The 16,970-nt window shown below is 39.5% G+C and overlaps 1 protein-coding gene across 6 annotated transcripts in view; it reads right to left on the bottom strand.

The window, feature by feature from the left end:
* Positions 1–16,970, bottom strand: part of Cd47 (CD47 molecule) — a 57,906-nt gene that overhangs the window by 36,215 nt on the left and 4,721 nt on the right. For 3 of the 6 annotated variants that reach the window (XM_075964162.1, XM_075964129.1, XM_075964118.1), the window contains exons 2-3: positions 10,015–10,362; positions 8,944–9,027 (exon numbers count right to left, since the gene is read on the bottom strand). In XM_075964162.1, the coding sequence (XP_075820277.1) occupies positions 8,944–9,027; positions 10,015–10,362 (432 nt within the window). The remainder of the gene's footprint in view (positions 1–8,943; positions 9,028–10,014; positions 10,363–16,970) is intronic. The other 3 variants (XM_075964137.1, XM_075964144.1, XM_075964153.1) reach the window with 1 other exon arrangement.

The following is a 16,970-nucleotide window of genomic DNA, read 5'->3' as shown; positions in this document are numbered from 1 at the left end:
GAACTCACAGCAGCTATGATTCCATGCACAAGATTGGCACAAGATTGGAGCGTCAGAGAATGTGCAGGTAAGTTAACGGCTGCTGGAGTTGGGGGAGAGACTCTTCTGTGGTATCCTGTCACATCCTTGCATGACCTCAGGGACTTGACTTGACTGGGGTGGCAGGAGAATGAAGAAAACACAAACACACGGAGACAGACAGACAGACAAAGACGCTGGGGTTGGGTGGAATGGGCTCTCTGGTGGAGAAACCTCAGGACTCTGGAAGCTCAGAATGTTTGCTTTATGCAGTTGAATAAGAAGGCAAGGATATTATCTACAACTAAACAAGGAGGCAAGCATATTACACACGACGAAACAAGGAATCTGCACTATTACATACAGATAAACAAGGGGTAGGTTTAGCTAATCTGGGTAAGAGCAGTTTCCATAGGGGAGCAGTCTTCAGGCTGTAATATACCAGGGGGAGAGCCGAATGCTACGGTGGACATTTTCTGCACACACTTTCAGCATCCGCACATGGCCAGATGAAGGCTTTGCCGTTACTCTGAGCTTCACACCCCCCTCCCCGAGGGGTGGAGGAAGGCTTTGCCATTGTCCTATGGGTCTGAGGCTACGGACCTTGATATGGCCATGACCATGTCAACAGCACACCTTCACTCAAGACTTCATCACTCAGGTGTGCACTACACCACACAGTGTAGTCACTGGCAGGTCGTTCCTGCTCTTGTAAATAAGCCATCACTAATATTTCTATAAGCAACCCTAATAAAAGCCATTGGATCACATACACATACTAAAAGAGGACATGAACATGGATGGGAGGCTACTCGGGACGGAGAATGGAGATCAGTGGAAGTGGGATGACAGGGAGGATAATGGGGGTGAATATACATGACTGAAGACATCAGAATGAAACCCACTATTACAATATATATAAATAGTATGTGTTTAGTATATCCATTAAATATATATTTTAAAGATACACACACACACACATAAATAAATTAAAAATAGATATTGAGGACCAGGTAAGCTGATTCTCTTTTTTTTTGGGGGGGGGGGGCTGATGACATACAAGAAAAAAATCAAAACAAAAAGCTCTCTCTAAACTCAAGTCCTGAGGTCATATAGTGTTTACAGATAGTCAGGCCCCTTGCTCCAAAGCAACAAATAGTCACCATTCCCTATGTTCTACTGAGTGGAATTCAATTACATTCTGGACAATTTCTATTTCTCATTTATGCTTACATTTCCAAAAAAAACCCACAACACAGTAAAAATGATTTCTAATACCGAAATCTCCAAGTCCACAAAATAAGTATCATTGTAATAACAAACATATATTATCTCCCAAATAATTTTGTATGCCAAGGTTTATTTTATTGACTTCTTCCTGCACTCAAAAACAGCTCCAAGAACAAAGAAACAACCTACAAGATGGGAGAATATCTTTTGCAAATATATACTGGACAGGGAATTATCACCTAGAACCTATAAATAATTCTAAAAATTAAACATTAAAAAGTTCCCAATTGGGCTGGAGAGATGGCTTAGAGGTTAAGAGAACTGACTGCTGTTCCAGAGGTCCTGAGTTCAATTCCCAGCAACCACATGATGGCTCACACCCATCTATAATGAGATCTGGTGCCCAGAACAATATATACATAATAAATAAATTAAAAAAAAAGTTCCCAATTCATCTAGTCAAGAAATGGGCTAGTGAACTGAACAGAGAGTTCTCAGAAAGAGAAGTCACCCAATCAACAAATCATCCAAACCAACCACTTAGCAAATGAGCTTCTGACCCCAACAGTTTTCAGAGGGAGAACAACAAAAAAATCCAAGAACATTCAAAGAAATGTTAAATATCTTTGGCTTCGAGATTCCTTCTCATTCTAGCAGAACGGCTACCATTAGGAAAACAAACAACAAAGCTGGTAAGGATGTAAGGGAAATGGAGCGTTTATACACGGTGGGGGAGTGCAATGCTGTCACAGGCACAATGGAAACCAAATGTCCCTCCAGAAACTAAAAGTAGTCTATACCAGTCCTAAGGAAACCTGAAGGATTTGTGTACTCACAATAACCAAGCTGAGGAAGTAGCCTGCATGTTCATCAATGGATATAAATGTGTGTGTGTGTGTGTGTGTGTGTGTGTGTCTGTACACACAAAATGGAGTTTTAATCAGCTGTAAGGAAGAATAAAATTATAACATCTGTAGGAAATTAGATAGAACTGGGGATCATTATGTTAAGTGAAAAAAAGCCATACTCTTTTGTTTTACACAAATCATATATATTTGAAAACAATAAATATGTATATATAAAACATGAAAACAGAAGACTATGAAAAGGGAGAAACAGGTCTAAAGGGAGGGAGAGGCAGGAAAATGAGGCTACGATAAAATATAGGTGACATGAAAGCAGAAATGGAGACCAACTATGGAAAAGAAATGGACCAGCAAGAGGAGGTTGAGATCAGAGGAGAACAATAAGGGAACAAATAAGAACAAAATTAAAGGTAAAGATCCTCCTGTCTCTGTCTCCTGAGTGGTGGGATTAAAGGTGTGTGCCACCACCACTTGGTTAACATAAAAAGTTTTACAGAAGAAACCTTGTGAAACCTAGAGAATGAAATAGACATCCCAACCCAAGAGGCATGCAGAATTCCAAGCAGACGTGACCAGAGAACAGCTTCTCCATGATACATCATAGTCAAGAAGTCAAAAGTACGAGTGATGAAACAACACTAAAAGTGGTACAAGAAAAACACCACCTAGCATCCAATGACGGGAATATTAGAATAACCTCAGACCTTTTCTCAGAAACCCTAATAGTCAAAACTGCAAATTTTATGATAAATTTCAAGTTGTAGAAATAACTATGAACCAAGAATCATATACCCAGCAAACTTATCTTTTAAATTGATGGATAAAGAGATTTTAAGACAAACACTAAGATGATTACTGACAAAGAAGTCAGTACTGCTAAATATTCTTAAAGGAAGACTACACAGGGAGAAATAGAAAGGCAGCCTCCCTTTAAAAGAACACTAAAAATACATGCTCTAAGAAAGGAAAAGAACAAGAATGAGGAAGGAAAGAATTAACTACATGCAACACAGCTAACTCACAACACTAATAGGAGGAAGGAAAAGGAACACCAACAATAGAGCACTACAGAAAACCACCTAACAAAAATCTTAGGAAACAGAAAACTCCTTTCAGTAATAACTTTACCTATAAATGACCTTAACTCACTAATAAAAAGAAGCAGACTAACAAAATGGATTAAAAAGCAAGAACTACTATCTGTTGTATCTGAAGAGCGGGAAACGCACACACACAGTTATTTAAAAAAAAAAAAAAACTTCAGAAACTGATTATTAGAGTATGGAGAACGAACAAACTACCAGGCAGGCAGGATCCATTAACAAGTTATCCTCATACATGATAAAGAAGACTCCAAACAAAGACTAATCATAAGTGATAAAGAGAAAACACATATTAATAAAGGGAACAATCCATCAAGAACTTCTAACAACTATAAACATTTATGTATTGAAAACTAGAACCCACAATTTTACAAACCAAACACTAGAAGGCATAAAAGGCCATGTAATTCCTGACATAATAACAGTGGGAGACTTTAATAGATACTGTCATAGTTAGACAGGTCTTCCAAACTAAAACTAAGCAAAGAAATTTCAGATTTAACAGATATACAGAGACTGTCCCATTTAACAGAAAAGAAATACACATTCTCAGCAACACATGAATTATTTCCAAAACTGATTGCATAATCAAACTTAAACAACAACTGTGATAATTCCTTGTCTCTTATCAGAACACCAGGAAATAAAAGTAGTAATCAACAGGAAGAGAAACCACAGAAATAGTCAGACAAGACAAGGCATTTTTAAGCCAGAGAGAAAATTTAGAAATTGCTACAGTCAAATGAAAATGAGAACACAATCTACCAGAACCTTCAGATACAGACAAGGGAATCAGCCCTAAGACCACATTATACACAGTGACAAGCACTTATGGTAACAAGCGAGAAACATCTCAAATAAACAACACAACAATGCACCTCGAGGCTCTAGACAAGCAAGAGGACAACCCCAAACACAAAGATGGCAGAAAATAATAAAGACTGTTGAAGAAATAATGATTCAGGGATTAAAAGAGCAATACCCAATGTCAGTCAAAGTCTTGGTTCTTTGAAACAGTTAGTGAGATTAATAAACTTCTAGCTAAACTGGCAAAAATGAAGAGGGAGAAGACCCATATTAATCAAACTATAGGAGAAAGATATTAAAGCAGACTCCAGTGAAATCCAGAACACCATTAAAGAATGCTTTGAGAATATATACTCTAAAAAGCTAGAAAAATCTAAAAGAAAGAAAGAAATTTCTAAATACATATTATCTGTCAAAATTAAAAGACAGAAGATATAGGTAATTTAAATAGTCCCATTACAAGTAATGAGATTGAAGCTGTAATCAAAGTCCCCATACAAAGAAAAGTCTAGGACAACCTGGAGTCACTGCTAATTTCTCTCAACTTTTCAAGGAAGATCTAATTCCAACAGTCCTTAATTTGTTCCACAGAATAGAAAGGGAAGGAACACCACCAAACCGATCCCACAAAGTCATTATTATGCTGGTATCAAAGACACGAAAAAAGAAAGAAGAAAGAAAGGAACTTACATACAAAACTTCAAATTTCTGAAATTCAAATCTCTTAAACTTAAGAACACATTAAGAAGATCTTACATCATGAGCAAGTGAGCTTCATCCAATGGATGCAGGGGGTGGTTCAACATATACAAATCATTAAGTGCATAACATATAAGTAAACTTTAGGACAGTGATTATATAATCACCTCAAAAGATGCAGATATCTGCCTAACTTCAGCACGCCTTCATGGTAAAAAGTCCTGGAGACATTAAGAATATATATGTGTGGCAAATAATCAAACCTAGAACCAATACTATAATAAACAGGCAATAGCAGAGAACATTTTCTCTAAAATCAGGAACGAGACAGTGATTCCCACTTCACGGTTCTGATTCAATGCGGTAATGGAAGTTTTAGCAGCAAGACAGGAGAAAGACATGAAAGGAGTAAAACCAGGAAGGGAAGAGGTCATGCTAGCCCTGTTCACATATAGCACGAGGCTATATTTGAAAGACCATACACAATCTACCATGAAATCCTTGGATTTAATGAACACTTTTAGTGAAGTTGTAAGATACAAGATAAATATATGAAAATCAGTAGCCTTAACAAATACCCACAATGAACTCACAGAGAAAGAAATTAGGAAAAATATGTTAGTTTGTCATTCAATATGGTTAGGAGTGAACAGGGTGACAAATATCAACAATGAAAACCTCAAAATATCAACAAAAGACATCAAAGAAAGTGCTAGATGATGGAAAGATCATCCCATGATCCTGGTGCGATAAAATTAGTATCATGAAAATGTCTCTATTATCAAAAGTGATTTACAGATTCAATGCAACTCACATCAAAATCTGATGTTATTCTTCAAAGAACTAGACAGAGAAAAAAAACAAGGTGAGTGTCCACATGGAACTACCGAAGAGCACAGAGAGCCACAGCAAGCCTAAGGAGGGAAGCATGGCTGGAGGTAGTGTGGTTATGACTTCAGAGCACACTACAGAGACACAGACAAATACAGCAAACACACCAGACAGGGAGACCAGCGGAACAGAACAAAGAAACCAACAAAGGTGTCAAAATACTCAGCTGAATAAAAAAGACAGCCTATTCAAAAGAGCGGTGACAGCAACACTGGATATCTCCCGGTAGAACCTTCCGGATAAAAGTGGATCAAAGACCTTAATTTAAAAGTTAAAACACTGGAACTGCTAGAGGAAAATTTAGGGAATACGTTTTAAGATAAATGGTTAGGCAAGAACCTACTGAACAGACCTCTAATAGTGCAAGGACCATCTCCAGAATCAACAGAGGGAACTACTTAAAATTGAAGTTTCTGCACAGCAAAGGAAGGCTACCAACAGACAGCCTGCAGAATGGGAGAAGATCTTTAACAGCTACATTCAAATAGGGGGCTCATATCAGAATTTACAGAAGGAAAACTAAAGAATTAAAAAAAAAACCCTGTCAATCAATAAATAGGTTATTAAATGAACAGTTCTCAAAAGAGGAAACACAAACGGCCAACAGGTATTTTTAAAAGTGTTCAATGTCCTTAGTCATCGGGGAATTGCAAATTAAAGCTACTGAGACACCATCTCATCCTAATCAGAATGACTATCACCAAGCAACCTCACAAAAGATAGTCACACGGATGCAGAGAAAGAAGAAACCTTATTCATTCCTGGTGGTAGGGCAAACAAGTACGACCATTATGGAAATAAACATGGAAATTTCTCAAAATATCTGAACAAAGAAGTACTGTACGACCTAACTATAACTCTTAGCTATATATCCAAATGATTGCATATCCTACCACAGAGACACATGTACATTCATGTTAGTACCGCACTACACACAACAGCAAGGAAATGGAACCTGCCTAAAGGAGAAATGAATAGATAATGGAAACATGGTACATACACACAATAGGATTTTATTCAGCTGTAATGTATTAAACAATGAAGCTTGCAGTAAAATCGATAGTTCTGGAGAGACAAAAGATGCATGTTTTATTTCAAAGGCAGCCCCTACCCTGGTTTGTGTGTGTGGTGGGGTGTACCCGTATACACATGGGTAAAGCCTCAAATGCTACAAAAAAGACCAAGACATAAATGATGAAAACAGGTGATCAGAAAAGACAGGGAGTAGGTAAAAGGGCACAGGGGACATGAAAAAGGCAGAGACAGGAGGAGGAGTTACAAGGATGGGATTAGGAGTACTAGGGGCAGGGATACAAGGGGGTAAGAGAGACTAGTAAAACATACTTTGAAAATGCCATGATGCTATTTAATACCTTGTATGATAATTTAAAATGTAAGATACCCCACGATTCTTAAAAAGGGGAAAGGCTGCCAAACAGTGGCAGCAGATCAGAGCAAAGATGCAGAGAAATCCAGCCCCTCATACTGCTAGCAACAATGTAATGAACACCAACTCTGGAAACCTGTTCATGGTTTCCTCAAACACTGGATGGGTAATCCCAAACTGAAAAGGGTCACAATCTTGCAGAAGTGAATGAGTAAGCAGACTATGAGAATTCCACAGAACACACCTTTAGTGAAAAACCCACTGGGTTAATATGTGTCATGGACATGTGTTACTTTGTCAAACAAACACAATCAAATACAAGAAACCCACTGTCTCAAGGGCACCATGCTGAGTGGGTACACCTTAGCAGATCATCTGTTAACTGTTTCACTGATGATTTCTTATTAAATTGATGAAGTCACAGATACAGATAGCACATTAGCACCTGATAGTCAGGAGTACCTGAAAGTCTGGTGAGTGACTGAAGGGTTAGCCTTGGGATGCTGTGCTGATAGACCAGCTCCAAATGGCAATCACAATAATGGTTAGCTAAGTGTAATAAAACGACAGAGAACCTCCTGTACACAGGACAACTGTGGACTTCCTGGTTCTGATACCACGGCACAGCTACATAGGATACAACCACTGGGGAAGACTGAATTGGGGATACATTGCATGAGTAATGCAATGCTAGCTATTAAATATATATTATATATTATATGCTATATAGTTATTAAATATATATACACAAATATTTTTTAAATGGGGAAAAAGTCAGAAACTTCAAGCTTCTGGTAAAAATTTTTCCATTCCCTACAACAAAATTTTCTCGTCTTATGACACAAAACAAAGCCTGTCTCTTAGTTCTGTGGGAGTATTTGAAGACAGGATAAGACAATTACATGCAAAATAATCTGTCTCCATCCCAGACTCTGGGATGCCCTTCCTACTCACCTCCATTCCATTTCCGGCTTTTTCACTCTCAGACTCAGAGGTTTTATCAATTTTCTTCTCAGTGACCCACATTACCTTGCAAGTCACTGTTCCTATGTCTGTCTGGCCCTTTTACTCCCATGAACCTATCCACTTTCTCAGAAAACCTCCGACTAGGTATTGGATGACCTCTTCCTGTGCACACTGCAGACTGACTAGACTGTCCTGAAAGACAGATATTTAAAGAGAGAGCTCTTTAACCCAAATTAACATCAATCACAAAGGAACAGTCTATGTGAGATTCTGACAGAAAGACCTTTTAAATTCTTCTTGCCTCCTAAGCCATTCCTTCCTTTCTCAGCAAACTTCCAGGAAAATTTAATGAAAACACACAGAAAAAACATCCCAAGGAAACAAGATTTCCATCCTCGTTTTAGAGATATGCAGCTTGGTCTCAGTGAAGTACCTTCCAGGAAGACACAGGTGAACAGTGAGTCCTGAATACGGTTAACTCAGACTGCCTGATTAGAGTAATCTCTAATCCTACATCAGAATATTTAATCAAGTCACCTTCCCCCTCCCAATCGACTACCAGACATTTTGTCATTTTAAAAGCGGGAACAGATGGAAAGTAGCTGACCTAATTCAGCTGTCCTGATCCCACCCAGAGCTGGTTCTCCAAGTGCCATCAACCCTGAGATCAGCCATACATCTGGTGCTTTAAATAGAGCTCAAGATGCACTCTTTAAAAACTGTTAAGATTCTCTGTATGTATTTAAAAAAAAAAAAAAGATCAGCCAGCAGAGCAGAAACTAGAAAACAAAGTGTTTACTTCAGATAACCGCGGTGCTGTCCACAACTCACCAACTCATTCATGAAAAGAGACTCTTTTCATGGCTCTGTCCCCAAGCCTGAATTCAATTCGGGTAGGGTGGATCCCCATTTCCCCAGTGTGCTGGCAAGTGGAGCAAGGTTGGCCACAGAAGCCCTCGGGAATCAGCATGATTACCTAATGTGCAACCTCCTTTCTCCTTCTCGTTCCCTGCCGGGGTAGTGTGGTTAGAACAGTCTGCTCCGTGGCTAGAGTTGGAGTCTATAAGACCACAAAAAGATGAAATAACCAGGAGGAACTACACAAATTAATTGAATAATTAAAAAGTACATTTTTTTTTGCAAAAGTTTATTTTGGTTTGATGATGTGGGGTCATGCCCTGGAGCTCTGGGCTGTATGAAACTCACTATATAGTCCAGGCTTGGCTAATTTGCAGCGATGCTCCTCAGTCTCTCTAGTGCTGAGATCAGTCTTGGGCCACCACACTCAGGTGATGTACATTTGATGACAACAAACAGAACCGCCTATTATATTACCTCAATAGAAAAGTCCTATGACCAAGAGGGGGAGCCACACAACATTCAAGAGAAGGAAAAGCAAATGTAGGCAAGACAGAAGTAAGCAAGACAGAACTCCTGGAAGCCACCAGTCAGTATGTCAGCATTTATTAATGGTCAGCTCTCTTTTGGTTCAAAGGAATTTCTACTTCACTTTTCTTCTTTCCTCCCCCACTTTCTGTTGCTTTTGAAGAGAGGTCTCCTGTTGCCCAGGCTGGCCTCAAATTTGTTATACAGCTGAGGCTGGTCTTGCTCCTGCGTGATAGGGCTAATAGATATGAGCCAAGCCATCTTTTTCTAATAGGGTCAGTTTCATCAGGACACAGGAGGCCTTTTGATCGGTCCTACTGTTTTACTCAGTCTGTTTTCTCCTGCTATAACAGTACTGGGAATAGGTGATCTATAAGCAGCTTAATTTGCTTCCTAATCCTGGGACTGAGAAGCTCCACCCCACGGCATTGGCACCGCCCAGCTTCTGGTAAGGGTCTTTGTGCTACCTCACAAAGCAGCGGAAGGGCAGGATGGTGAGTGTGTATATGCCAAAGAGAAAAAAACCAAGACTTCCATGCTTGCTTTCTCGGGGGATGGCAAACCCACCCACCTGAGAAATGCCCTAATCTCTCGTAGTGACTTCCACCTCAAGGCACTCCCACAGTGGCCATGACATTTCAACGTAAGTTTCCGTACTTACCCATGCGGTGTTTCAGCTCTATAACTGTTTTGCCTTCTCTGGATAATTCTGTGACTTCACATGTGTAGTTTCCCACGACGGCCTGAGTCCTACCCATTTTCAAAGAGGCATCGCCTTTCAGTAAGTCTGAGACTGAGATTTTCGCACTGCTGAAGTTGGTCTCTACGGTAGAGTTGTTTTTACTTCCGTCATAGATGAAAATATATGTTTTGTCTAACTTCCACTTCACGTACATTTCTTCGGTGCTTTGTGCCTCCACATTAAGGACGTTGCAAGGGATGACGACAGTATCATTGCACTTGGTGTATTCTACAGATTTGACTTTACGAAACAGTAGTTGAGCTGAACCTGGAAAACAGACGCAAAAATATTTCATTATAATCGGTTTTATATTATTCATATATAATCTATGGTATATTATCTTGGGTGTACTACAAACCCTTAAGGTAAAGAAAAATACTTCAATTGTTCATGTAAACAAGCAGTATAAGAACAAGGTGAAAATAGCAACATTTATTTGTATACCAGCTAACAGACTGTAAGTTTTCTTTATTCAATCTTAATAATACAAGGTATACATCACTATGCATCTTGGGGATAAATTCAACAATTGTGTTGGAAAATACAAGGTATAATATCTAACTTTGAAAGCTCTGAAACCATCATATCTGCTTACTGATGTATGTAGGAAAATACTGTCCTTACTATGGGAACATTCTGAACAAAAAGCCAAGTATTATATTTGGGCTCAACTTCTATATACTTTTTCTAGATGGAACTTGCTAAAGTGATATGAAATTTATCTCTACACTCAGGCTGCATAACCAAAAAAAAAAGTAGCCAGTTCTATTATACTTTAATATACAAAGCAACTCGAATGAATCAAATCTTATCTTTCCAAGAGGATGGAAAGTCTTAGAATACTAACGAGAAAAAAAAATGTTCTCAGTGGCTATTTCCCACTGCAAAAAAGAGAGCAATAGACATTTTGTATGCAAGTCTCAGAACGGATTACACACAATTGAATGGCATTTTCCTACCCCGACATTTCATTGAATCTACAGAACAATTTTGAAATGTAGATTACAGGTATTTCTTCCTCCAATAAAGCATAAACTACTCAAAAATCCCAGAAAGAAGAAACCAGGAACAGATGCTGCTAACAAGTAGAGTATACTCATCGGGTCTTCTCAATGGCATAAGGCACCAGCAGCAGCCTTGCCATGGTGCCTGAGTGACTAGAGTAAATGGAAGGGTCACCATTTAACTCAAACAACAAGATGCAGAGATACTCCTGCTGTATTTCATAACTGGGCCATTTATCAAAGCTCTTATCCCAGGAGCTTGTTGATTTTTTTTTCAAAACCCAAAGTATCAATGAATATAAAACATTAACTTTGTTAATCTTTAATACTTCCTCCTTCTGTGTAAACTAGAAATAAAGTCAGGGGTTTAAGATGTTATTGTAACAGTGTGATTATTAATAAATACTCATCGAGTTAAATATAAAGACATATACTGGAATACAATCTGGACTGTGTTCAAGAAAACTCAGGCACAAGCCGCCTGCCTGGCACACTCTGGAGTCTAGTCTTGAGTAATTCATTTTTCTATAGCATGGTTTAATAAGGAGGATCAGAGCAAATGATGGGTGGCTTCTAAGAAATGCTCCCTAAGCAACAGTCCGCCCCACAAACATGGGGCAGTAGCGTAAAACTGGACACTGTGGCATCTCCTGTAATGAGCTGGATCTTCTGAGTGTTCCTGGCAATGTGCCACTGGAAGCAGCCTTGGGGCATCCACGGCTCACCTTTCCCAGTTCTCTAGACTCTTAGCCACCGAATATTAGGAAGCCCCAGGCAAAACCCGACTGTCCAATTATGTTTTCTACACCCTTGGAGTTTTGAGTTATTTCCCTGGAGAAAGAGCCATTGAGGGCAAGGAACCATATTGAATGAAGAGAGACTGAGGCGGAGGGTGAGGTCCCAATGACATAAAAAGGCAAGTGTCAGAATAAACCTGGGAAGATTTTGAAACAGACAGAGAGTTCCCAGACTGTCCTGTCAGTGGGTGCTGGGGACTATCTAGCAGAACTTCTGCAATCATCACATTCTAGATGGGCTCTGCTTCTGCAGACTTCAACTTGGGTATCTACAACTGTGTAAGTTATTGGAATTGACGGTTATGAACAAGATTTGTCTTGAGAGAAATTTTGTTTTATAAACAACTTATACCTCATGGAAGAGAGTTCCAAACAACCATCACTTTAAAAAAACAAAATAAAAAAAACTGAAGATACAGAACAATTTTATATCCATCAATAAATTGTTACTGCGTTCTTGCTTGCCTATGTGTCTGCTCTACCAATTTGCCTTCAAATATAATTTTGTCTACTTTCTGATTTGTTCTTTAAGGATTAAAATTAAAACTCTGATGTATGTCCATTTTATAGCAGCATGAATCATTTCAAAGTTTAAAAATTATATTCATATGAGTCATTTCAAAATTATTCTTCTCTAGAAGACACAGTGAATGGCTCAGCATCCTGTGGGATTTTCTTCCCCCAGAAGACCCCAGGTAAGAACGAGGTGGCTGGGAAACAGCCTACAGGTTTGTAAGTTGTTATATATATTTCAAGGAACACATGGAGTACTAAGTGTATTGTGTTACTTCTTGCAGTAAAAACATCTCATAGCTGAAGCAATTTATGCAGAATAAATGCTATCAATAGAAGGGAAAAGTAAACTTGACCTGGGTAACCAAGGCAACCTTCACACTAATAACTAATAAATAAGAGTAGCCCAAAACATCCCTCCAGATGTTAAATGCAGATTCTTTATGTACAAACATGCTATTAAAAACATTAAGTAACATCATCTGATATGGGCTTTTATCTTTTGTCCATTGCCTCTTGATGGAATAGCAAAGTGAGGAAAAACTAGCTAACCCAATGACCATGAATAATGAACATAAAAAAATTTACATATATAAGATATGCTGTAGCAGTCTATTCTACAGAATAGGGAAACTTAACCAAGGATGATGCCAGAGTTACAAGCAAATTATCAAATAAGCTGGGAGGGTTAGCTTTTATCAAACGCCAAAAATAGTAGATGTCACAACTTCGATGAATACAGCGCCAACAGAAACCCCCCAACTCGGTCCTGAGCACAGCTGTGCAGTGGCAGAGGTCTGGTCCATATGGTACAGTAGATGTGCTGTAACAACGTGCTGTAGTTAAGAATAACCTGGACGAAACACGGACAAGGTGGAGGGATATGACAACGAAAAGAAAAGTGGTACGAATCTTGAGGCGCTGAGAATCCTCATTATGGGACGTGTAAGCAGGTGATACAACACAAGGTCACACGTGGGGCTCTTTTGGTATGAACTAAGTGCTGTGGAGGCCAGAAGATCAACCGTCTAGCAGGTTTCTGAGAAAATTTACATTGCTACAGGAGAACAGGAGATTGTCCTACAGACACTGCTCATCAGGGCCCCTAATGTTTTCAGACATTCCTTGTAAAATTTATTCCCTTTTAATGACTCTTAAACAGTTCGCCTCTTCTCAGCCTGTACTCTCCAGCAGTCCCCCCCCCCAATTCAAATTGAGTCTTTCTGGGAAGCCAGAAGCTCAGAATACTGCCCACATAAACTTACCTGCAGCCTCAACTATCCATAGGTTTTTTTTTTTCCTCCCTTCTAGAAATAAATTCCTTCACTCTGAGCTTGTTTCAATGGCTGACTCTAGTCTCTCATAGTCTATCATCTAGAGGACTCAAGCCACCAGCCTTCATACCCCGTAATTCCATTATGGAGCGTTTGTTTTTTAAGTCATCTTTTAATAATTGTATATGCATCAAATTTAAAAAGTCCCACGCACTCGCCTCTATTTCCCAGCGTCCTAAGATAATGATCTCTGTGCACTTCTTGACCTCAGTGCACTCCCAGACTCTGTGTCAACAGGACTCCACTCTAGGTCCTATTACTCTACCATTGCTACAGCTCCTGCTCAAATCACCAATGATATCATATGAACAATCCAGTTCACACAGTTCACTTTGTCTTGACTTCTCTATAATACTTGTGCCAGAGAGCAGCTTCTCATTATTTTTCCTAACTTTGTTCTTCCACCCCTAACAATCCTTTTGATTAGAAATTTCCTCCACCCTGCTCTACCTTTTAAAATCTAGCCTTTGGCACATTCATGGTCCTAATGTGTGATGGTTTTAATGAGAATGGATCCATAGGTCCCTATGCTTGAAAGCTTGGTCCCTACTTGGTGGAACTGTTTGGGAAGGATTAGAAGGTGTGGCCTTATTGGAGATGTGTCCCTGGGGATGGGCTTTGAAATTTCAAAATCCCAAACCATTCTAGTTAAGTCTCTCTCTCCACCTCCTGATGTCAACGTGCAAGCTCTCAGCTACTGCTCCAGAGTCATGTCTGCATACTGCCGTCAAGTTCCCCATCATGGCAGCCATGCATTCATCCCCTGTAATTGTAAGCAAGCTCCAACTAAACCCTTTTTAAAAATATCCCGCCTTAGTCATGGTGTCTCATCACAGCAATAGAATAGCAACTAAGACATAAGGGTTTCATGGTCAGCAACCTCTTACCAAATATCCACCCCCCTTACTCCAATAATATTAACAATCAGCACATTGTCTTATTCAGCCAGACCCCGCCTTTCTCCTAAACTGTAGATTTTAATCAATGGTCTGTTAGGCATGCCAGTGAGAGTTACTACAATCCATTAAAAATTAATAATGTCCCCAAATTATCTAACTATATTTCCAAATCTTCACCTCCCTATAATATTTTACAGTTATTTACTAGTCAATCAGAGTTTGACCCATAAATCAAGTTGGAGTCCTCTCTGTTTCTTTAGCCATAGAGAAATCTTGTTAAGATAACCTATTGAATAGTTTCTAAACCCAAAGTCTTTTAACTGAGTGAATTATACCCTCACCCTTATCCCTTGAAGCACTGCCAGACCTCCAAACTGGCTCCCTGCCTCTGTCTCCCATACTGTTCCATGCCAATGCCGATGCATTTTCCACAGTCCTCAAAATAACTGTTCTAAATGCAAATGTGTACTCCTTTGCCCAGTGACACCCCACCACCCTCGTTCTCAAGCCAAATTCTAAAGTGCATTAGCATGGAAAACAAACAAGGTTCTCTGAGATCCTTTCCGGCCTCACATCTTGTACTCTCATTTCCAGAGAAATCTCCCATCATAATGACCTTCCTGCAAACCCACGAATAGGCAAAATGCGTTCTTATAAATAGCGCTTAGGACATACTGATTCCTAGCACTGGGAGGGCCACACCCTTCTCTGGCCGTAAAGTGTGTGCTGTGGTTAAGAGTGCGTCCACTTTGGGGCCAGATCCCTCATCATAGCTGTGGCACCTTAAGGAATTGTTTAACTTTTGGACCTCAGGGTCCTTGTCTTCATCAGGTGAACAGTAGCAGTATCTACTCTACAGAGACTGTGCGGAGCTTTAATGAGAAGACAACAAGAAACTCCCATTGTTAGCTTTCACATACTTAGCAACCACGTAATAAAGCTGTGGCTACAGTCTGTCGGCTTCACTCTTCTTGTCACAGCGCCATGGAGATGACAGTTTCTGTCCCCCTGCTTGCTATCAACCACCACTCAACTGCTGTTGTCCTTTCTTACTGGCCTTGGCTCCCTGTTTTATGTATCTTTCTATTATTCTCAGAAGGTAGGAAGATGACTTCATTGGTATCCTGAGGGGCTTTGCAAGCACCAGAAATGACTCAATACTTTCCTTATGAATGCAAACTTTGAAGCAAATATTAAAAAAAATAATAAAGGAAGAAAACAAAGTTTGCAAGTTACATGGGAAAGGAATTACTACTTTTCATATGTCAGGAGAATTCCCAGTGCTTCTATCAGTCTGTCTGTGGATTTGCAAAGCTGCCTGTTGCAACAGAAAAATCTCAAGTCAGCTGCATATATGGATAGAAAAATTCCTCAAAAAAGTCGTATGCATATGCTTAAGAAAGGCCTTAGCAAGGAGATATCAAAGCTGCGGCTGAGGCTTGAGCAGAGATGTGTTGAGAAAGAAAGGACATGTTCCTTAAACCACCTAGACAGTATGTAGAGAAGAGAAAAAAATAACTGAAAGCCGGAAATTATTCAGGTGAACTCTAGGAAAGGCGATTGGGAAGATGGCTGAGAAAATCTGCAAAGGCTTCCTTGAATGTCATGTTGAAGAGTTTAGACTTGACAAGAGACGGTTCAACTCAGGTTTATTTTAACTTTAAGAAAGATAACATTTGACAGCAGCATGAAAGGGGGATTAATGGCAGGAAGGGGAGAAGAGAGACCTATTAAGAACCAACTGAAACAGTCCAGGTAAATGACAAGTAGAAAAAGGGGCCTTAAAAAATGGCATTAAAAATCAAAGCGGCAAAATCAACAGAAGTCAGATGTGGGAGGTGAGGGAGATAAAAAAGGAAAAATGAAAATTGGAAACTAAAATAGTCTGTGGAACTAGCTGGTTGTAGATTAATCACATGGAAAAGAGGCTGAAGACTTAGGGGAGTTATCCTTTCAGGGTTTCGGACTAAGCATTAAAAGTACCAGTGGTACAGTGAAGTGGTCATGTTCAGTAGATCCTACAGTTTATGACTTTGGATTTCAGAGGAAAGGTCGGAGCTATAAAGACTCAGGAATCAGCAGGAATATCGCTGGCAGATGAAATCGCCGGCATAAAGAAGACTGGCCACACAGGGTGCTTGTAGAGCAAACAACAGAGAACAAAATTTGGGCACAGCAATATTCGTGGAGATGATTATCAAAGAGAATAAGTCAAGTGAGAGAAAGAAGTGAGAGAAGCGGGAGAAGCAAGCAAAACAAGAAGCCACCACGCCAATATGGCAGACTATAGGCAGGGCTAGAGTTCACATGGACAAAGGAGATGCTAAA

The sequence above is a fragment of the Microtus pennsylvanicus genome, chromosome 1 (assembly GCF_037038515.1).
Source record: "Microtus pennsylvanicus isolate mMicPen1 chromosome 1, mMicPen1.hap1, whole genome shotgun sequence".
NCBI lineage: Eukaryota > Metazoa > Chordata > Mammalia > Rodentia > Cricetidae > Microtus > Microtus pennsylvanicus.
Note: the sequence above shows the minus strand (reverse complement) of the source record. Positions and strands in the feature narration are given on the sequence as shown.